Source organism: Hyperoodon ampullatus (assembly GCF_949752795.1).
Source record: "Hyperoodon ampullatus genome assembly, chromosome: 14".
Lineage (NCBI taxonomy): Eukaryota > Metazoa > Chordata > Mammalia > Artiodactyla > Ziphiidae > Hyperoodon > Hyperoodon ampullatus.
Genome location: NC_136927.1, coordinates 64,783,315 through 64,805,771, shown reverse-complemented (window position 1 = coordinate 64,805,771; position 22,457 = coordinate 64,783,315). Strand labels below are relative to the sequence as shown.

The window sequence follows — 22,457 nt, the reverse complement described above, 5'->3', positions numbered from 1 at the left end:
TTTTTTTTTTTTTTTTTTGCGGTACGCGGGCCTCTCACTGTTGTGGCCTCTCCTGTTGCGGAGCACAGGCTCCGGATGGCAGTGGCCATGGCTCACGGGCCTAGCCGCTCCGCGGCATGTGGGATCTTCCCAGACCGGGGCACGAACCCATGACCCCTGCATCGGCAGGCGGATTCTCAACCACTGCGCCACCAGGGAAGCCCTAGAGTTCACCCTTGAACAATACAGGGGGTCGGGGCACTGACCCTCCACAGTTGAAAATTCTTGTATAGCTTTGAGTTGGCCCTCCATACCTGCAGTTTCCCTGCACCTGCAGATTCAACTAGTTGTGGATTGTGTAGTACTGTAGTATTTACTTTTGAAAAAAATCCCATATATAAGAGGACCCACACAGTTCAAACCTGTGTTTAAGGGTCAACTGTATATGGGTGTGTGTGTAAATAATTACCCACCTTGCCCCAACCTTAGGTTTATTTTCTCCCCGCACAGGTGGCATATCATATATACAGGTACACAGCTCTGTAGGCAGGGAAAAGCATGTGCAGAGAGGCACAGAGAGAGAACATGTGCATCTGGAGCCTAGAGCGGGCACTGGGAAAGAGACGAAGCTAGAGAGGAAAGTAGGCGATAGAATAGGAAGGGTGTGTATCACGAACAAGGAGCTGGACTTTTATCTTGCAGGCTGTTGGGGAACTTCTGAACGTTTAGAAAGACCTTTGAATTATTTGTCCTGGGTGGGTTTGGGAGCCAGCTGCTCTCTTTTGCTGTATATGCTAGTAGTTCTTTCCTCACCAGTAAACTTTTCCTCTTTTTTTTTTTTTTTCTTTTGCCTCACAGTTCACTGAAACTTTTTTGACGGAGAGGGACAAACAGTCCAAATGGAGTGGAATTCCTCAGCTGCTCCTTAAGCTGTATGCAACCAGCCACCTCCACAGTGACTTCATTGAGTGCCAGAACATCCTCAAGGTAACTGTTAGGGGACTTGGAGGGACTGCATTCAGGGTCTCCAGATGATACAAGATGTTTGTTTTTTTTTCTCTTCTTCCGCCTACTTTTTAAAATAGTCTGTTTTTATTACATAAGCTATAGAAAATTTGGGAAGTTCAGAAAAAGTGCAAACAAGAAAATAAAGATCACCAATAATCCCCCACCACCCAGAGATAATCACCATTAAGTTTCCTTTGTATATACTTTTGGGTTTTATTCACATTTGTTTTGTATCAGTGCTTGCTTAATTAAGGAGGCCTGTGCCCTGGGATTAGGTTACATTCTTTTTCAACAGGATTTAAAAGATCCCATTTTGCTGAAGGTTCAAGAAGTAGCCTTGTGGCTGTTGATAATTATGACTAGCATATAAAGATGAAGGGACTGGGCCTGGTGGTTGGGAGAGGGATGGAAAGAATGCATAGGCATCTAGGGCAGTTGTTCTCAATCTTGAGTGTGTATCAGAGTCACCTGGAAGGCTTGTTAACAGAGTCCTGGGCCCTACCGGCAGAGTTTCTGATTTAGTAGGTCAGACTTCAGCTTGGGGAGGTGGGTCCAACTTTGAATTTAGATTACTGGCTCTAATGTAGCTAAACCCCATGCAAGTTATATTTGATCATAATGAAACGACATAATGTTTTTCAGAGGTGAAATTCTGTTTATTATATCGCATAAGAAGTCATTTAAAAATATAATAGGGCCAGGGGCTTCCCTGGTGGCATAGTGGTTGAGAGTCTGCCTGCCGATGCAGGGGACATGGCTTTGTGCCCCGGTCTGGGAAGATCCCACATGCCGCAGAGCGTCTGGGTCCATGAGCCATGGCCACTGAGCCTGTGCGTCTGGAGCCTGTGCTCCGCAACGGGAGAGGCCACAGCAGTGAGGACCGTGTACCGCCAAAAAAAAATATATATATATATATATATATATATATATATATATATATATATAATAGGGCCAAAAAGTTTAGTCTGTACCTTTGAGAAGAGATGTTTTGGGACTTCCCTGGTGGTCCAGTGGTAAAGGATCTGCCTTTACCACTGGTGAGGACGCGGGTTCAATTCCTGGTCAGGGAACTAAGATCCTACATGCTGCAGGGCAACTAAGCCCACTTGCCACAACTACTGAGCCCATGTGCCTCAACTAGAGAGCCTGCGTGCCACAACTACAGAGCCCAGGTGCCCTGGAGCCTGCGTGCCACAACTAGAGAAGAGAAAACCCGCACACCACAACTAGAGAGAAACCTGCACACTGCAACGAAAGATCCCACGTGCCTCAACGAAGATCCTGCATGCTGCAACTAAGACCTAACACAGCCAGAAATAAATAAATTAATTAATAAATAATAAATCTTTTTAAAAAAAGAAGAGATGTTTTGTCTATACAACTTTTTTGTAAGTTGAAAATCATTCCCAAATAAAAGTTTAATTAAAAAAAGGCATTTTGTGTTCTTGATCTTCTCACAGTCTGATTAGGATAGAAATAGTGTCTTACACTTGTTTGAAAACATTTTGTAAGGAATAATGCATTATTTCATTTGATTCCTGCAAAATCTCTGAGATATGAGGTAGATGAAAGAGGGAAATTAATATTTTGAGTGCTTGCTATGTGATCATCATTTCTTTATGCACTCAGCAAATACTTATTTGAAATTTACTGTGTACCAGGCATATTTAATTTTTATGATAACTCTGTGAGATGGGTGGTATTAGTGTATTAGTCCAAAATAGTTTGATTGCAGGTAACAGTAACCCACTCAGATTAGCAACAAAGATCTTTTATTGTCTCACGTAATCGGAAAAACACAGATGTGAACTGAGGGGCCAAATAGAGTTAGGCTGTCCATTTCTTATCTTGACAACTGTGTGTGGCCTCATGTTCCTCCACAGAAGTAGGGCTGTTGCCTGAGGAAGAGAAAAGGAGATACTGAGCAGGCAAATCCGGATGTCTTCTCCGTTCCCTTTTTCAGTTGAGAAAACAGACTCAGCATAACCTGCCCAAAGTCACGTGGCTGTTATTGCTGTGAGCCCAGATTTGTCTTACTCCTGAAACCAGTTTTGTACCATGTTGCCAGCAGAATTACATTCTAGTTTTATAAATGAGAGAAATGAAACCCAGAGAAAGTAGTTCAGTCACTTACTAATTATGTGATCTTGTACAACTTTGTGATTTTGTTTTTCACCTGTAAAACTACACTCACTTCACTGAATTGTTTTAAAGATTAAATGGGCTGAAGTATAGAAACCCAGTGCTTGGCATATAATAGATTATCCATAAGAGAGGGTTCTGCTTTTTCTTGATGTGTGGTACCTGGACCAACATCAGCATCACTTGGAGACTTATTATAAATGCACATTCTCAGGCCCCACCCCAGACCTATTAAATCAGAAACTGCAGGTGGGACCCAGCAGTCTGGGTTTAACAAGCCCTTCCGATGATTCTGATGCTCATCACTGTGTGAGAACTACTGCTCTAGCCTACTGTGTTCCATCTTCCCTCGAGGTTCCTGAGAAGGGAGCATAATGAGTAGGGCCCTATTATATTCTTCCTATCCTATCTCCTGTTTCACCCAAAATAGTTCTGCTTGCTTTTGTAAGCACAGACTCAGGAGCCAGACTTCCTAGGTTTAAGTCCTGACTCTGTCACATACCCTGTATGACATTGACAACTTCTTTGTGTCTCAGTCTCCTTATCTGTAAAATTGGACTGATAAATTACTATTATATCATTGGGTTGTGAGAATTAAAATAGGTAATAGATGAAGTACTTAGAACCATGCCTGGTACATAATAAGCATTTAATAAGTTAGCTATTCTACTGTTATAACAACTTTTATTGTATCAGCTTTTCTGTAAGATTTTTTTTTTTTATGGTTCATTGTCTTTGACCTCATGGGAGTTCAAGTTGTGACTAAAATGCAGACTGTTGTTTTGGTGTCTGGTTTGTGTTGGATACTAAACTGAATGTCTTTCTGTATCCTTTTTCACTAGGAAATTTCTCCTCTTCTCTCCATGGAGGCTATGGCATTTGTTACTGAAGAGAGGAAACTTACCCAAGAAACCACTTATCCAAATACTTATATTTTTGATTTGTTTGGAGGTGTTGATGTAAGTTGTTGTTTATTATTACTACTGCTACTTAATGGCTTGGGAATTTAACTCTTGAAATGGGAGGTAGGAAACGTTTTAGAATTTATAGCAAACATTTCAGAATTTTCATCTTTCTTTATGATTTTTAAAAAATTGTTATTTGGTTATAATTTACGTACCATACAGTTCACTTGCTTTACTTGTACAATTCAATGATTCCTGGTGTATTTACAGAGTTACAGAGTAACTATCACTACAGGCATAGCTTTTTTTTTGGCCACGTAGCATATGGGAATTTAGTTCCCCAACCAGGGATTGAACCCACACCCCCTGCATTGGAAGGTGGAGTCTTAACAACCGCTGGACCCCCAGGGAAGTCCCCAGAATTTTCATCTTTAGAAGCTCAGTGGTATTCACATGTATTGAAGCACCAAAACTTTTACACTAGAATAATTGATTTATGTAAATTGATCTGGTGGTGCAGTGGTTAGGAATTCGCCTCCCAATGCAGGGGACGCTGGCTTGTTCCCTGGTCAGGGAACTAGATCCCAAATGCATGCCGCAACTAAGACCCAGCACAACCAAAAATAAATAAATTAATTAAACTAATAAAATTCAAAAATATATATATATCTCCCCTTTTTTTTTAAGGTACAAAGTAAAAGATATGTCTCTCTGGGACTTCCCTGGTGGTCCAGCGGTTAAGAGTCCACATTCCCAGTGCCGGGTGCCCGGGTTCAATCCCTGGTCAGGGAACTAGATCCCGCATGCTGCAACGAAGATCCCACACGTGGCAACTAAGACCCAGTGCAGCCAAATAAATAAATTTTTTTAAAAAAAGAAAAAAATGGAGATCTGTATAAATTAAATGACTTCAGGGACTAGGATGAACTGGAGAGTGCATGCCTGCTTTTATGGGGAAATGGCTTCCATTCCTATTGACCTTTGCCCTCAGGGATGTAGGAAATCTAGATTCTTATGTAGAATCTCCCAGCTTTTCAGTAGATGTAGACCACGTGAGTTATGCCTGTGGACCAGGTATGATCCATCACTTGGCATTCAGGGACTTTTAATTTATTCATTGACATAGTCCATCCTCTATTTGAAGAGAATTTATTTTAAATATAATAACCTATGCAGATGAATATCTTATACTTTTCTTGGATGACTGTGAAAAGTGGGGCATCTCTTTTCAAAAGCATTTGTGTAGTATGCCTCAAAACCTTAAAGATCATTACTCATTTTGCCCTATTGTTTCCATTTATGTGAATCTCTCATGAAGACATAAGTCAAAATGAGATAAGGCTTTGTATACAAAGATGCTTAGTGTGGCATTATATATAATAGTTGAAAGTATTCATCAGGAGGAAGGTAGTTCTTGTTTTCTATAAGATCAGTGGTGATCTCGTTGATATTCTCTGTTATTTTCTATTCTCTGCTAAATTAGTTTCCATTCTAATCCTTATTACAGAAGAAATTCTGCTTGCTTTGGGTTTGTTTTGCACCTCTTTTTCCAGTGAATTGAAGTGAAAGATTAGGTTATTGGTTTGAGATAATTCCCTTTTTTTTCTTTTAAGAGAAATTTATTTTTTGCATTTTTATTGAAGTATAGTTGTTGTACAATATAGTGATTTTAAAGGTTATGCTTTGTTTATAGTATTGTAAAATATTGGCTGTATCCCCCCATGTTGCACAATACATCCTTGTAGGCTATCTTAGACATACTAGTTTGTACCTCCCACTCTCCCACCTTTATATTGCCCCTTCCCCCCACTGGTAACCACTAGTTTGTTCTCTGTATCTGTGAGTCTGCTTCTTTTTTATTATACTCACTATTGTGTTTTAACTTTTTTAGATTCCTCATACAAGTGATATACAGTGTTTGTCTTTCTCTGTCTGACTTATTTCATTTAGCATAATGTCCTCCAAGTCCATCCATGTTGCTGCAGATGGCAAAATTTCATTCTTTTTTATGGCTGAGTAGTCTTCCTGTGTGTGTGTGTGTGTGTGCATGTGTATTCCATGTGTGCTTGAGTAGAATGTGTATTCTGCTGTTGCTGGGCAGAATGCTTTATATCTGTCTGTTAGAGCTTGTTGGTTTATAGTGTTCAAGTCTTCTATATTTTTGGTAATACCTCATTGTCTATCCATTATTGAAAGTGGGGTATTATCCAGCTATTATTTTTGAATTGTCTCCTTCAGTTCTGTCAGCTTTTGCTTCATGTATTTTGAGGTTCTGTTGTTAGATGCATATATGTTTATAATTGTTATATCGTCCCGATGGATTGACCCTTTTATCATTATAAACTGTCCTTTGTTTCAGCAGAATGGGTTTTTAAATGCATATTTATTGTAAACAGTTTAAACAGAATTATGTGTTATATTAAAAGTATGTAAAATGAATGCATATACTCCCCAGCCCCCTGTAGAAATCAGTATTAACGGTTTATGGTATACCTTTTGTGATTCTTTTTATAAACTTACGTTTATAAAAAGAACACAAATATTCTAAAGCAAAAGAGGAATCGTAGTGAAAATGTTCTGCAGCTTTTAAAAAATTAAAGCCACCCTAGAGATTAACTAATCTAACATTCTTATTTTTAAAAATGAGAGCCAAGGCCATGGAGGGACACTGACTTGCCCGAGTTTACATGGGGAATAGGTGGCTGAGCTGCAACTAGAACCCAGGTTTCCCGACTCTTGGTACAGTGCTCATTTCCCTGAACTTCACTGCCTTCTGCCTGTGTTGGGAACAAGAGGGTCTTGCAGTACCCTGACAGATATTTGGGCCATGAGTTGTCATGGCAAAGATTGTTTTGTAAGTTGTGCTTTGAATTTTGAAGGTTTTGTCCAATTTTTGTTTTTATAGCTCCTTGTAGAAATTCTTATGAGGCCTACAATCTCTATTCGGGGACAGAAACTGAAAAGTAAGTATACTTATCAGCCACTGGTACTCATTTCCTAACCTGCTGTTATGATGACAATTCCCAGGAGTTTCTCTTCTTTCCCTTCCTAACTCTTAACAATGAGGACATGCCTTATATTCGGCTGTAGGACACCCTCCGCCCCTAACTAAGCAGCTTTTTTTATTTTATACTTGGTAGAAATATAAGTCTAGTGCTTTAAAAGAAAAAGTGTGAAAACTACTGGGCTAAAATTATTGCATCTTTGTAGTTTCTAATAGTCCTTGGTTTCAGCTTTTATGTTTTCTTTGCAAATTCTTATTTCTCATATAGTTAATTGAGAGAGTAAGGAAAAGCCTGGTAAGATCATTTGTTTTATTTTTTAAAATTATTGTCTTGTTTTTGTTGTTATAAAAGTGATATAAGCTCTTTGTGAAAAGTTCAGTCATTACCAGAATGTATGGTAAAAAGTCAAAGTGTTTAGGGTAGCACATTATTTCTTGGACTGGGTGGTAGGTATATGGGTATTATTCTATTATTATTCTCTATAACTTACACATGTTGCAAATATTATTTTTAGGTAGTCAGTTGATAATTTAAAAAAATGAGTAAGTACACTTACTTTGGCATTAGAAGCCAGAGATCAGTTAACATCTGATGAATGCTCTACTACAAATATCACTTTTTTTTAATTAAAAAAATGTTCCCCCCAACATCAACATGACATACTATGTTAAGACCTTGTTTATATGTGTAGTAGTGGTTAAGAGGATTCATATTCATCTTTTATGTCGCAGCTTTGTATCCTATCTAAATTGGTCATCATGTCCTCTACCCTCATAGCAGGTAGCATCTTGTAATTACTTGTTGGTGTACTTATTTATTCTCTCTTCTCCCACTAGATTTATAAGTTTCATGAGGCTTTGTCTTTTTTTTTTTTCTCGCTAACCACTGTATATTCTGTATCTGCTCTAGAGTGGATACTGAATAAATATCTGATGAATGAGTGAATTCCAGTTCCCTTTGGAAATGAAAGGTCTAGAAGTACTGAGATATACTGATTTGGTGTTCCAACCTGCTCTGAAGTCATGAAATAAATAAACCAAAAAGCCCCCATAGGTTGAAAAGTGGTGATGAGGGATACAGGACATCTGCATTGTCTCAAGATTATGTCAGATAACCCTTCTGGTCAAGCTAGCTTGGCAGGGCTGCCCACTGGGATCTTGGAGGGAAGCCTAACATTTTAGAGTGTGTGGCAGCATAGGAATGAATGGGAACAGTTTTTAAAAATAAAAGTAATGCCAAACAAAACACTTTATCCATGATTCATACTCAATTTTATCATCTCCCAGTTTTGAGGACTTGAAAATTTAGTTTCCTTTTTGTCGTACTCTCCTGTTCCTGCTCACAGAGAAGTAACTATTTCTTTATTGGTACCGAACGTAAATAACAACAGAACAAAACACATTGAGTCTGTAGGAAAAATGACATCCTTGTTTGCTGCTAGTAGAATTTTCAGTGGAAATTTATAACAACAATCCAATTACTTTGGATTCTCGTAATTCTGCTTTTGGAGATGTACCTTAGGGAACCAGTTCAACACAAGCATTAAAGGACTATATATTATGTTGTTTATTTCTAGTCTATTTAAATAGCAAAATTTTTAAAACCCTGGATATAATTCTTTTTTTTAATTTTTATTTTTATTATTATTATTTTTTTTTGCGGTATGCGGGCCTCTCACTGTTGTGGCCTCTCCCGTTGCGGAGCACAGGCTCCGGACACGCAGGCTCAGTGGCCATGGCTCACGGGCCTAGCCTCTCCGCGGCATGTGGGATCTTCCCAGACCGGGGCACGAACCCGTGTCCCCTGCATCGGCAGGCGGACTCTCAACCACTGTGCCACCAGGGAAGCCCTAAAACCCTGGATATAATTCTAATCAAGCTATAAAGGGAACATGGCTTACTAAGTGATAACACCACAACAGGTTGAAATTATGAAGACTATGGAACATAATAAGCATAATACTATATCAAACCAAAAAGCAGTATACAAATTGGTTTGTAGGCTCTGATGCAGGCACCATGAAACTCTTTGGTGAATAAGGACTGGAAGGAGGTATGCTAAAAGGAAAATAATCATCTTGGAGGGGATTATGAGGAACAATTCTATGTTCAAAAATTTAATTCTGTTACACTATCTTTCCAATGAGAAAAATAACCAGTTATTCCCCTTTTGCTTTCAGTAAGTGATGAAATGTCCAAGGACTGTTTGAGCATCTTGTATAATACCTGTGTCTGTGTAAGTATCCCTGCCATCAGGGCCTCATTTTTCTCCCTACCACATCTGCAGTGCTTGAGGAGGGAAGATTTGAATGGGGGTGGTAGACATGACAGCTATCTTCAGACATTGGAGAATTGGACTTATATGTGCCTGAGAACCATAACCAACAGGTAGAAATTATGGATGGCAAAATTTCCTATTAATTGAGCCATGGCTGCTTCAGCAGGTACTGAACTCCTCTAGCCCTGGAGGTGTCCAAGCAGAGACTGAACAAAAAACTTGTTAAATGGATGCAAGCATTGAAAGAGTGCCTGTGACCTTTTAGGATTCCTTTAAACCCTATTGTGCCTACTCCTTCGTTATTATTGTTAGAAAACAAAACAAGAACCAGAAGACCCACCATGTGTTGATCAGGACACCCAACTAGGTTGATCACTGAGTGGGAAAGAATGGTGAATAGAAGAAGCAATTTGGTGGAAAGAGCATAGCACTTAGTGCTAGAACTTGGTTTGGGGTTTTAGCTCTTGGCTTCATGCTTATTAATTCTCCTCCCTGTGCTTTAGTTTCTTATCTTAGTAGAGTGTAGTTGGTAATCATACATCATAGGGTTGTTGTGGGATTTAAATGAGATGATAGACGTGAAAGCACTTTGTAAAGTAATATACAAATGTTAATTTTTGTAAGACCCAGTACCTGTCTTTTGGGAACATATGTGGTAAACTGTAAAGAGTGAATCAAATACAGCAGAATGAAACAAATGCTGTTGTAGAAGTGAAACCTGTATGCAATGAAAACACAAAGGAACATTTAATTCCATTTCATTTCTTGCCTCATTCAAAAAAAGATTTCGGGCATCGTTAGGAGAATGTAAGATCTACCAATATTATAAATTTAGAAGTAGGTATCCAGGAATTGGGCTGAACATAAAATCATCTGTACTGCGGATGGGGTACAAATTTGGGTTTAAGCTGATATCGTGTATTAACGCATATATGTGGAACCTAGAAAAATGGTACAGATGAACCGGTTTGCAGGGCAGAAATAGAGACACAGATGTAGAGAACAAACGTATGGACACCACGGGGGGAAAGTGGCGGGCGGGGTGGTGGTGGTGGTATGAATTGGGAGATTGGGATTGACATGTATACACTAATATGTGTAAAATGGATAACTAATAAGAACCTGCTGTATAAAAAAATAAAATTCAAAAATTCAAAAAATAAATAAAACAGAAGCAATATTGTAACAAATTCAATAAACACTTTAAAAATAGTCCACATCAAAAAAAAAAAGAATAATGCTACTATGAACATTTGTTCATATGTGTAAACTTGACTGAGCTAAGTGATGCCCAGAAATCTGGTTAAACATTTTTTTTCTGGGTGTGTCTGTGAGGGTGTCTCTGGAAGAGATTAGCATTTGAATCAGTAGATGCCCTCACCAATGTGGGTGACCACCATCCAATCCATTGAGGCCCTGAATAGAGCAAGAAGGTGGAGGTTGGGCGAATTCACTCTCTGCCAGAGCTGAGACATCCATCTTCCCCTGCCCTCGGACTTGGAGTTCCTGGTTCTTGGGCCTTTTGCTCCAACAGGGACTTACACTGTTGGTTCTGATTCTCAGGCCTTCGGTCTCTGACTGAATTTCATCACCAGTTTTCCTGGTTCTGCAACTTGCAGATAGCATATCAAGGGACTTCTCAGCCTCCATTAAAAAAAAAAAAAAAAAATTTGGGTTTAAGCTTCTTAGCAACCAACACAAGTAGGGAAATATGTTTCAACACTTAACACAAAGTTCAGCATCCATAACATTGCTATGCAACAGAAATATAACACAAAACACTTAGGTTATTTTATTTTACCTTTAGGAATAGCATATTTATTAGTTAAGGATTGATATCTTTTATTTTTTTCTTTTTTTTTTGGCTGCGTTGTGTCTTCGTTGCTGTGTGCGGGCTTTCTCTAGTTGCGTTGAGCAGGGGCTACTCTTCATTGCAGTGTGTGGGCTTCTCACTGTGGTGCCTTCTCTTGTTGCACAGCACAGGCTCTAGGCGCATGGACTTCAGTAGTTGTGGCACGTGAGCTCAGTAGTTGTGGCTCATGGGCTCCAGAACGCAGGCTCAGCAGTTCTGGCGCGTGGGCTTAGTTGCTCTGCGGCATGTGGGATCTTCCTGGACCAGGGCTCGAACCTGTGTCCCCAGCATTGGCAGGCGGATTCTTAACCACTGCACCACGAGGGAAACCCCAGGATTGATATCTTAAGATAAAATCAGCATCCACAAAAACCTTGACAACATAAATGATAGGCTGTTTGAATAAAAAGAATTGAAAAGGGATAATGTAAAGCTTTGGACATAACTCTAAACAAACAAATCAGAAATTAATGCTGAGGTCCTGAGCAAGGGAGATATGTCTTAGGGACATACAAATGAAAAATAGTTTAGGGGCCTGAACTGTCAGTAAGTTCAAAAGGATTCAGCAAAAACTATTGTCACCAAAAAGGCTAATGCAATCTTAGTGTAATAAACCTGCACTTTTAGTCACTGATTAGGCTATATATGGTATTTTGTGTTTGCTTCTGTGTATCGCATTTTAAAAAGTGTAAGAATGTATTATACCAGTCTCTTGAGAATATTATAATATAAAAATACTCCAAAAACAAGTGAAATAACGCATTACGCCACCATACTTAGGTTATTTTCAATTTCCTTGTAGCCACATTTTTTAGAAAGTAAGAGAAGAAGTAGGAAGAAATAGGTGAAGTTAATTTTAATAATGTATTTTATTTAGCACAGTATATCAAGAATGTTATTCCAACATGTCATCAATATAATTATTAATGAGATATAATTCCTTTTTTTTGTATTAAGTTTTCAAAATCCAGTGTGTTTTTTACTCTCAGAGCACATCTCAGTTCAGACTAGCCACGTTTCAAGTGCTCAGTAGCCACATGTAGCTAGTGGCACAGGTAAGCACAGACAGACCCGTGAGATAAAAATAAACTAATTGTTCAGGTAGTGCACAATTATTCTTGTAATAAGGCCAGTAAGAAATTGTTCTTATAAAAAAGATGATATATGTGTGATGTAATGACTCCATCATTGTCAGCTTCCATGTAGTTAATAGTCTTATGAGGCTGTTCTTTAATAATGACACCTAATGTTAATGATACTCCAGCAAAACACAGTTCAGTTAAAAAAAGGAAGGAAGGGAAAGGAAAGAAAGGGAAGGAAGGAAGGAAAGAAAGGGAAGGAAGGAAGGAAAGAAAGGGAAGGAAGGAAGGAAAGGAAAAAAAAGGAAAGAAAGGGAAAGAAAGAAAAGGAGAGAAAGAAAAGGAAAGAAAAAGAAAAGGAAAGGAAAGAGAAGAAACAAAAACATAAAGAACATAGGGTGATATGGTCCAACTTTGTGCTGATCTGGCTTAAATCCAAGTTAGATGGAAACCTAGGGCTTTTAGAGTTGCAAACACCAGTGCCTCCAAGGATCAGGCAGAAAACAAGAAACGCTTGAAGTTGCCTGTTTGGAGTGGGGACTTGTGCAAATTGTGACTAACCTGGAGTAAGCACATCCTATCTGAAGACTTAAAGTCAAAATTTAAAAGGTATTGCTGGCCAAATAAAACTTGGCCTACTGGGTGCTGGCTTGTAGCTCTTGATTTAGATACTAGGTTAAAAACCTATGATGGATATTATTTAAAAACTCCTCCCCAGAAAAATACATTTGTACACCGTGTTTTATATATAGTTTTAGGGAATTAAGGGCTCAGCTAACAGTTCCTGATGTAGCATGGAATTGCTTTTCCAGTGTCTGGAATGGATATTTTGCCCTTCATATTTTATTTTGGGGTTATAACCTATTCTGCTTTTTCTCTTCTTCTCCCTTGCGATAGACGGAAGGGGTTACAAAGCGTTTGGCTGAAAAGAATGACTTTGTGATCTTCCTATTTACACTGATGACGAGTAAGAAGACATTCTTACAGACAGCAACCCTCATTGAAGATATTTTGGGTGTTAAAAAGGTGAGCTGTATCCTCTAGCAGGTGAATGACCAGGTAGAGAGTGCCTCAGACAGTTGACCAGGTGGAGAGAATGACCAGGTGGAGAGTACCTCAGACAGTTGGATTCTCAAACCTGTATAGTGTACAGAACTCTTTTAAAGAAAAACTCTGCCATATTCCTAGTGTTAAAATTATTTTTTTGTGTTACTTAAATATATTCACTAGGTTATACTACTTATACTAATAGGTCTTAAATGATTATAAAACCTAAACAAATAGATTGAAATCAAACTAATCATAAAACTCAAAAGCTCAGATTGACTTTGTGAATTTAATGTGTTAGCTAATGTTACTTTGCTGAAATCAAATTGTCCCTCAATTATTATGGTGCAAGATCTTTTTAGCATAGCTCTAATGCTGTATGCTGTATAATAACTCCGTTCTCCTACCACTTTTCTATATTTGAACTGTTGTGAAGCTTTCTTTTGATGATGTTTGACTTTCACTTATTACGTTCACCTCTATTTTTTCTCATTAGTTTTCAACAGTTAAAGTTTAATTGACACCAACGTAGGAAATAACAAATACGAGCACTGAAATCCTGCCAGTTGGTCATAAGATGGACATTCAGATGATCCAGAATATGCTTTAAAAAAAAAAATCAAAAAAACTATGATTGAAGTGAAAGCACTAAATTAAATATTTATCATCGAGAATTCACAGACCACGCCCCCCCCGCCCCCCGCAAACAGATCTATAGGCATGTTAGAGAATCACTATATTAGATTTTTGGTGTAATGCTTGTTAGGACCTGGCTTACTTCCCCAAGTCCTTGTCCCATGCCTTCATGTCGGTTGCAGGTTTGCAGATTTCTTCCTTTTACTACCGAGGAGGTAGGAGCAGCCTCTTAGATTTTCTGTTGCAGTGAAAAGAGTACCCATGTGCATTGTGGTGACCCCAGCTTTCATTTCTGTGTTTCTGCTGCACTTTCCCCAGGCTCTGCTTGTTATTGCCCAGGCAGAAGATGCACAAGTGACCCATTGTCTGTAGGAATACATTGGAGATGTGTGCAGGTCCCAGACAGACCCTTTGTGCCCTTTGATGAAAAGGCTTTGTTATTTTTCCAATAATTGTATGCACCAGTGTGTGAGAAGGGGCTTCCAGGGCGGAAACTCCAGACTCCCTGGCAGTCTTAGCATAAGACTCTAGGATTGCTCCTTCATAACTTTTCCTGCTTGTCCCTCATGCCCTCTCCCTCCCTCTCATACCTTTCTGTGTTGCCACAAATAGTGATGAGTTCTGCTAGACATTACGGGTACCTTAGTGCTGTTTGAAAGGGGGATAGACACCATAAGAAAGTGGGAACACAAGCCACAAACTGGGAAAAGATATTTGCAATCCATGCAGCTGACAAAAGATTGGTATTCAGAATTTATCATGGGGAATTCCGTGGTGGTCCAGTGGTTGAGACTCCGGGCTTCCACTGCAGGGAGCATGGGTTCGATGCTTGGTCAGGGAACTAAGATCCCGCATGTAGTGTGGCACGGCCAACAAACAAACAAAAACAACAACCAAAAAAACTCCCAAAACAACAACAGAATTTATCATGAATTCTTGTGAATCAGCAAGGAAAAGACAAATGGCCCAGAAGAAAAATGGGCAATGATAGGAGCAAGCATTTTACAGAGGAGAAACAAATGATCCATGAAAAGAAGATGCTTAACTTCACTGATAATCAGGAAAATGCAAATAAGACCACAATGAGAGAGCTCGAGAATGTGTATCACTGGAAACACTTACATTACTGCTGATACCTTTTTATATTAGCAGAATATACCTATTCTGTTTTTTAGTTGAACGTGGGCATACCCTGTGACCCAGCACCTAAGGAAGCACTGACCTGAGGGCCGAGGCATCAGTATCGTGGCCTGGGTAACCTGTAACCTATGCCCAGGCACACTCGTGGGGAAGCTCAATTCCAGAGCAGTGATTCTTAAAAATAAAAACACTAAGTTGAAGCCAAGAGGGTGTGAAATGAATTCAGTGGATCTACCAGCTAAATAGAAAAGATCAAAATGTATTGTGTAAGGGTACTGTTTAAGTTTTTGTTTCATATTTATACACATACATTCACCTGTGTATATTTACTGTGTTGTGATGGAAAATTTATTTTTTATTCTTGGACATTGTCAGAATGGTTTGGAAGCCATTGCCTCAGAAAAACTTCTGCACATGTGCATCAAGAAACACATAAGAGGGCTTCCCTGGTGGCGCAGTGGTTGAGAGTCCGCCTGCCGATGCAGGGGACGCGGGTTCGTGCCCCGATCCGGGAGGATCCCACATGCTGCGGAGCGTCTGGGTCCGCGAGCCATGGCCGCTGAGCCTGCGCGTCCGGAGCCCGTGCTCCGCAACGGGAGAGGCCACAACAGTGAGGGGCCCGCGTAAAAGCAAAAAAAAAAAAAAAAAAAAAAAAAAGAAACACATAAGAAAGGTTATAGAATTATTGGTTAAGGGCAAAACACTGAAACCAGGTCTCTGATCTGTCAACAGGAAAATGGATAAATGTCCTCTATTCCCACAATGGGATATTATACAATGACTGTTGCTATAGGCAACAACATAGCTAAATCATAGAAATTGTTGATAGAAGTCAGTTGCAGAAGATTGTATATAGTATATCTTTTTTTTAAATAGATCTTTACTGGAGTATAATTGCTTCATAATACTGTGTTAGTTTCTGCTGTACACCAAAGTGAATCAGCCATATGCATACATATGTCCCCATATCCCCTCCCTCTTGCATCTCCCTCCCATCCTCCCTATCCCACCCTCTAGGTCATCGCAAAGCACCGAGCTGATCTCCCTGTGCTATGCTGCTGCTTCCCACTAGCTAATTATTTTACATTTGGTAGTGTATATATGTCGATGCTACTCTCACTTTGCCCCAGCTTTCCCCTCCCACCCCATGTCCTCAAGTCCATTCTCTATGCCTACATCTTTATTCCTGCCCTGCAACTAGGTTCATCAGTACCATTTTTTTTTTTTAGATTCGTTAGCATACGGTATTTGTTTTTCTCTTTCTGACTTACTTCACTCTGTATGACAGACTCTAGGTCCATCCACCTCACTACAAATAACTCAATTTTGTTTCCTTTTATGGCTGAATAATATTCAGTTGTATATACGTGCCACATCTTCTTTATCCATTCATCTGTCGATGGACATTTAGCTTGGTTCCATGTCTTGGCTATTGTAAACAGTGCTGCAGTGAACATTGTGGTACATGTCTCTGTTTATCTTTTTTTTTTTTTTTTTTTTGCTGTACGCGGGCCTCTCACTGTTGTGGCCTCTCCCATTGCGGAGCACAGGCTCTGGACGCGCAGGCTCAGCGGCCATGGCTCACAAGCCCAGTCGCTCCACGGCATGTGGGATCTTCCCGGACCGGGACACGAACCCGTGTCCCCTGCATTGGCAGGCGGACTCTCAACCACTGCGCCACCAGGGAAGCCCTACATGTCTCTTTTTGAATTATGGTTTTCTCAGGGTATATGCCCAGTAGTGGGATTGCTGGGTCATACGGTAGTTCTATTTTTAGTTTTTTAAGGAACCTCCATACTGTTTTCTATAGTAGTTGTATCAATTTACATTCCCACCAGTAGTGCAGGAGGGTTCCCTTTTCACCACACCCTTTCCAGCATTTATTGTTTCTAGATTTTTTGATAATGACCATTCTGTCTGGCATGAGATGATACCTCACTGTAGTTTTGATTTGCATTTCTCTAATAATTAGTGATGTTGAGCATCTTTTCATGTGCCTTTTGGCCATCTGTATGTCTTCCTTGGTGAAATGTCTATTTAGGTCTTCCACCCATTTTTAAATTCCGGCCATTTTTTAATTTAATTGTTTAATAGTTTAAAATTGCAAATATTTTCTCCCATTCTGAGGGTTGTCTTTTTGTCTTCTTTATGGTTTCCTTTGCTGTGCAAAAGCTTTTAAGTTTAATTAAGTCCCATTTGTTTATTTTTGTTTTTATTTCCATTACTCTAGGAGGTGGGTCAAAAAAGATCTTGCTGTGGTTTATGTCAAAGGGTGTTCTTCCTATGTTTTCCTCTAAGAGTTTGATAGTGTCTGGTCTTACATTTAAGTCTTTAATCCATTTTGAGTTTATTTTTGTGTATGGTGTTAGGGAGTGTTCGAATTTCTTCCTTTTACATGTAGTTGTCCAGTTTTCCCAGCATCATTTATTGAAGGGGCTGTCTTTTCTCCATTGTATGTTCTTGCCTCCTTGGTCGTAAATTAGGTGACCATAGGTGTGTGGGTTTATCTCTGGGCATTCTATCCTGTACCATTGATCTGTATTTCTGTTTTTGTGCCAGTACCATACTGTCTTGATTACTGTAGCTTTGTGGTATAGTTTGAAGTCAGGGACCCTGATTCCTCCAACTCTGTTTTTCTTTCTCAAGAATGCTTTAGCTATTTGGGGTCTTTTGTGTTTCCATATGAATTGTAAAATTTTTTGTTCTAATTCTGTGAAGAATGCCATTGGTAGTTTGATAGGGATTGCATTGAATCTGTAGATTGCTTTGGGTAGTATACTCATTTTCACAATATTGATTCTTCCAATCCAAGAACAATAGTATATTTCTCCATCTGTTTATGTCATCTTTGATTTCTTTCATCAGTGTTTTATAGTTTTCTGAGTACAAGTCTTTCTCCTCCTTAGGCAGGTTTATTCCTAGGTATTTTATTCTTTTTATTGCAATGGTAAATGGGAGTGTTTCCTTAATTTCTCTTTCTGAATTTTCGTTGTTGGTATCTAGGAATGCCAGAGATTTTTGTGCATTAATTTTGTATCCTTCAGCCTTACCAGATTCATTGATTAGTTCTAGTAGTCTTCTGGTGGCATCTTTAGGATTTTCTGTGGATAGTGTCATGTCATCTGCAAACAGTGACAGGTTTACTTCTTCTTTTCTGATTTGGATTCCTTTTATTTCTTTTTCTTCTCTGATTGCCATGGCTAGGACTTCCAAAACTATGTTGAATAAGAGTGGCGAGAGTGGACATCCTTGTCTTGTTCTTGATCTTAGTGGAAATGCTTTAAGTTCTTCACCATTGAGTATGATGCTTGCTGTGGGTTTGTCATATATGGCTTTTATTATGTTGAGGTAGGTTCCCTCTGTGCCCATTTTCTGGAGAGTTTTTATCATAAATGGGTGTTGAATTTTGTCGAAAACTTTTTCTGCATCTATTGAGATGATCATATGGTTTTTATTCTTCAGTTTGTTAATATGGTGTATCACATTGATTGATTTGCGTGTGTTGAAGAATCCTTGCATCCCTGGGATAAATCCCACTTGATCATGGTGTATGATCCTTTTAATGTGCTGTTGGATTCTGTTTGCTAGTATTTTGTTCAGGTCTATAATTTTCATTTTTTGTGATGTCTTTTTCCGGTTTTGGTATCAGGATGATGGTGGCTTCATAGAATGAATTTGGGAGTGTTTCTCCCTCTGCAATTTTTTGGAAGTATTTGAGAAGGATCAGTGTTAGCTCTTCTCTAAATGTTTGATAGTATTCGCCTGTGAAGCCATCTGGTCCTGGACTTCTGTTTGTTGGAAGATTTTTAATTACGGTTTCAATTTCATTACTTGTCATAGGTCTGTTTATATTTTCTAATTCTTCCTGGTTCAGTCTTGGAAAATTTTACCTTTCCAAGAATTTGTCCATTTCTATGTGGTTGTCCATTTTATTGGCATATAGTTGTTTGTAGTAGTTTGTAGTAGTCTCTTATAATCCTTTGTATTTCTGCAGTGTCAGTTGTTATTTCTCCTTTTTCATTTCTAATTTTATTGATTTGCGTCCTCTCCCTTTTTTTCTTGATGAATCTGGCTAAGGGTTTATCAGTTTTGTTTATCTTCTCAAAAAAACAGCTTTTTTTTTTTGACTGGTCTAAATACATAAATTTATTTTCCCCCTTACCTTCCTTTCTTTGGGAAAAGGAAAAAGGAAACATTACTCTGTCTACTCAGAGAGCAAGGAGAACAGCAGAACAGATGAAGGGGGACTGAACTTACTGACTCTTCTACCTGCTTCTGTTCTCTCTCAGCCTGTATGTTGTCCTTATAGGTGAGTGAGAGATGTTAGGATTTCAGCATGCTGCTCCTTAACTGGAATGAGGCAAGAAATGCTCCAGCTGTTTTAATCAGTGACGTTTATTAACATGTTTCAAGTGGCCAAAGTGTGCAGCCAGCACAATACCCAAAGCAATTAGATCATTCCTTCCTTTTTTTTTTGTGGTACATGGGCCTCTCACTGTTGTGGCCTCTGCCGTTACGGAGCACAGGCTCCGGACACGCAGGCTCAGTGGCCATGGCTCACGGGCCCAGCCGCTCCGCGGCATGTGGGATCCTCCCAGACCCGGGCACGAACCCGTGTCCCCTGCATCGGCAGGCAGACTCTCAACCACTGCGCCACCAGGGAAGCCCAGATCATTCCTTTTTAAGACCAAGAAACTTTCTCTTGGTTTGATCTACTCCAAAATACCAAATACACAGATTTTGGAATAAACTCAAATAAATTGTAATTTACTTTCACCCAAAATTACACATCCTCTACCTAAGGACAAAATGACTGCTCTTCTAAAGATACTGAGGGGAAGGGGAGTAGCTCAAATGAGCCTATAATTTAAAATCACAACCAGAGAAGAAACACTTCAAGCACAATGGGGACATTCCATTGAAGAGCCACATTCATTTGGAATGTTTGCTTTGAAAACAACTCTTCTGGGGAATAAAGAACCAGCTTTTAGTTTTATTGATCTTTGCTATTGTTTTCTTCATTTCTGTTTCATTTATTTCTGCTCTGGTCTTTATGATTTCTTTCCTTCTACTGACTTCGAGTTTTCTTTGTTCTTCTTTCTCTAGTTGTTTTAAGTGTAGGGTTAGATTGTTTATTTGAGATTTTTCTTATTTCTTGAGGTGAGATTGAATTGCTGTAAACTTCCCTCTTAGAACTGCTTTTGCTGCATCCCATAGGTTTTGGGTCGTCGTGTTTTCATTGTCATTTGTTTCTATGTATTTTTTTATTTCTTCTTTGATTTCTTCAGTGATCTCTTGGTTATTTAGTAGCACACTGTTTAGCCTCCATGTGTATAGTATATCATTTTTACAAAGCTCAAAAGTAGGCAAACTCACATCATACAAAACTTTTTTTTTAATGAAAAAGCAATAATAAACAAAATTCAGGGTAGTGGTTACCTCTGGCCAAGAGAAAGGGAGATGTGATAGGAAAGGCACACATAGCTATTCACTTTGTTATGCTTTATAACATATGTTGTATCAAGTATTAAATAAAAATTAAAATATAACACAAAGAAGTGGGCCTGGAGGGTAGGGGGACCTGGTTTGCAACCCATACACTAAGCTGGACAGGGCTAAAGGAACAGGTGAGCTGGAAGTCCCAGTTTCCAGTAATAGCAATAGCTAACGTTTGTGTACTGGGAAGGCAAAGGTGGAAGAAGCTGCTCCCAAATAACCCCTCCACAGCCAACCAGAAATAGGAGGGAGATTCACAAGGGCTTCTAGGAATCATTCATTGGTTCAGTACACATTTACTGAGACCTTCACTACCAGGTTCTATGCACTGAGGCTCTGGAGAGGAGGTAAGACACATTCCTGCCTCAAGGCAGTGTCAGTTTATTTGGGAAATTAGATGCAGGAACAGATAATTACAAGGTCATGTTATATGTGCAGTGATAGAGAAATACCCAATCCAGTGGAAGTTAAGTACATTAGTGGGATGAAGGGTAGCAGGTATTACCTGAGGAATGTAAAGATGTTTCAGAAGGAGAGAAGATCATGTGATGTACAACGTTTGTGGATATTAAGGAAGAAAGAAAATGAGAATATAACCGAATAACAAAAAGCATTTCATAAAATTCAGTACTCATTCATGATAAAAGCTAGGAATAGAAAGAAAATTCCTTAACTTGGTATTGGATATCAATTAAAACTTAACAGAAGACATCAAACTAAACCTGAAACTTTGGAAATATTTCTAATAAGGAAAAAGAAGAGAAGGTCTGCTATCACTTACTCTAGATAATTGGTTACATGGGCATGTACACAAGGAGACATCTATAGGAATGTTCATTGCAACACTGTTTAATAGTGAAAAATTATAGTCCACCTAAACATACACATATTTAAAAAGAAGAATGATTGAATAAATTGTGAATTAAAACAATGAGAAATGATTGAAGTAGACTTACTTGTACCATTGTAGTTGAATCTCATTGTTGACCGTGAAGTATCATTCACACTGTGCATGCAGAACAAAACCATGTATTTTGGTTTTATTTTTTATTGAGATATAATTGATTTACAGTATTTTATTAGTTTCAGGTATACAACATAGTGATTCAAAATTTTTATAGATTATACTCCATTTAAAGTTATAAAATTTTGGCTGTGTTCCCTGTGCTCTACAATATATCCTTGTAGCTTATTTATTTTATACGTAGTAGTTTGTAAACAATACCATATATTTCTTATGGAAATATTTGTAAGTGTGAAAACGTGTAGAAATAATAAACAGAGTTCAAAATAATGGTTACATCTTGGGGGGGAATGAAGTGAATGCAACTAGGTAGGGATACACAAGGACCTTCAGCTATATTTGAAATATTTTGTGTCTTGAAAACATCTATGGCAATTTCTGATTGATAAAACTTGAGTGGTAGGCATTTTTTTTAGGCAAAATGGGGCATATGAGCAAAGGTGGAGAGTAAGAATAGTGGTCCTCAAAGGATTTAATCCTCAAACCAATCCTATGAGGTAGATTAGATTAGTCCCATTTGACAGAAGAGCGGACAAAGACTTAGGTTCCATGACTTACCTAGGGTTGTGCAGCTGCGAATTGTGGAGCTGGGATTTGAACCTAAGTGGTCTAGCTACCAAGCCCCATTCTTAGGGGAATGCAAAAGAGCAGTACATTCAATCTCAAATGAACTGAGCGTGGGGATTGTTTTATTTGTGTCTTTTGTAGGAAATGATCCGACTAGATGAAGTCCCCAATCTGAGTTCCTTAGTATCCAATTTCGATCAGCAGCAGCTTGCTAATTTCTGCCGGATTCTGGCTGTCACCATTTCAGAGATGGATACAGGGAATGATGACAAGCATACACTTCTGGCCAAAAATGCTCAG

At 38.9% G+C, this 22,457-nt stretch overlaps 1 protein-coding gene across 2 annotated transcripts in view; it reads left to right on the top strand.

Moving 5' to 3' along the window:
• Positions 1-22,457, top strand: part of TRPC4AP (transient receptor potential cation channel subfamily C member 4 associated protein) — a gene marked incomplete at its 5' end in the record, with an annotated part of 71,613 nt that overhangs the window by 17,743 nt on the left and 31,413 nt on the right. For both annotated transcript variants that reach the window (XM_079720091.1, XM_079720090.1), the window contains 6 exons: positions 838-966; positions 3,972-4,088; positions 6,940-6,997; positions 9,219-9,274; positions 13,145-13,273; positions 22,299-22,457. The exon at positions 22,299-22,457 is cut by the window's right edge and continues 5 nt beyond it. In XM_079720091.1, the coding sequence (XP_079576217.1) occupies positions 838-966; positions 3,972-4,088; positions 6,940-6,997; positions 9,219-9,274; positions 13,145-13,273; positions 22,299-22,457 (648 nt within the window). The remainder of the gene's footprint in view (positions 1-837; positions 967-3,971; positions 4,089-6,939; positions 6,998-9,218; positions 9,275-13,144; positions 13,274-22,298) is intronic.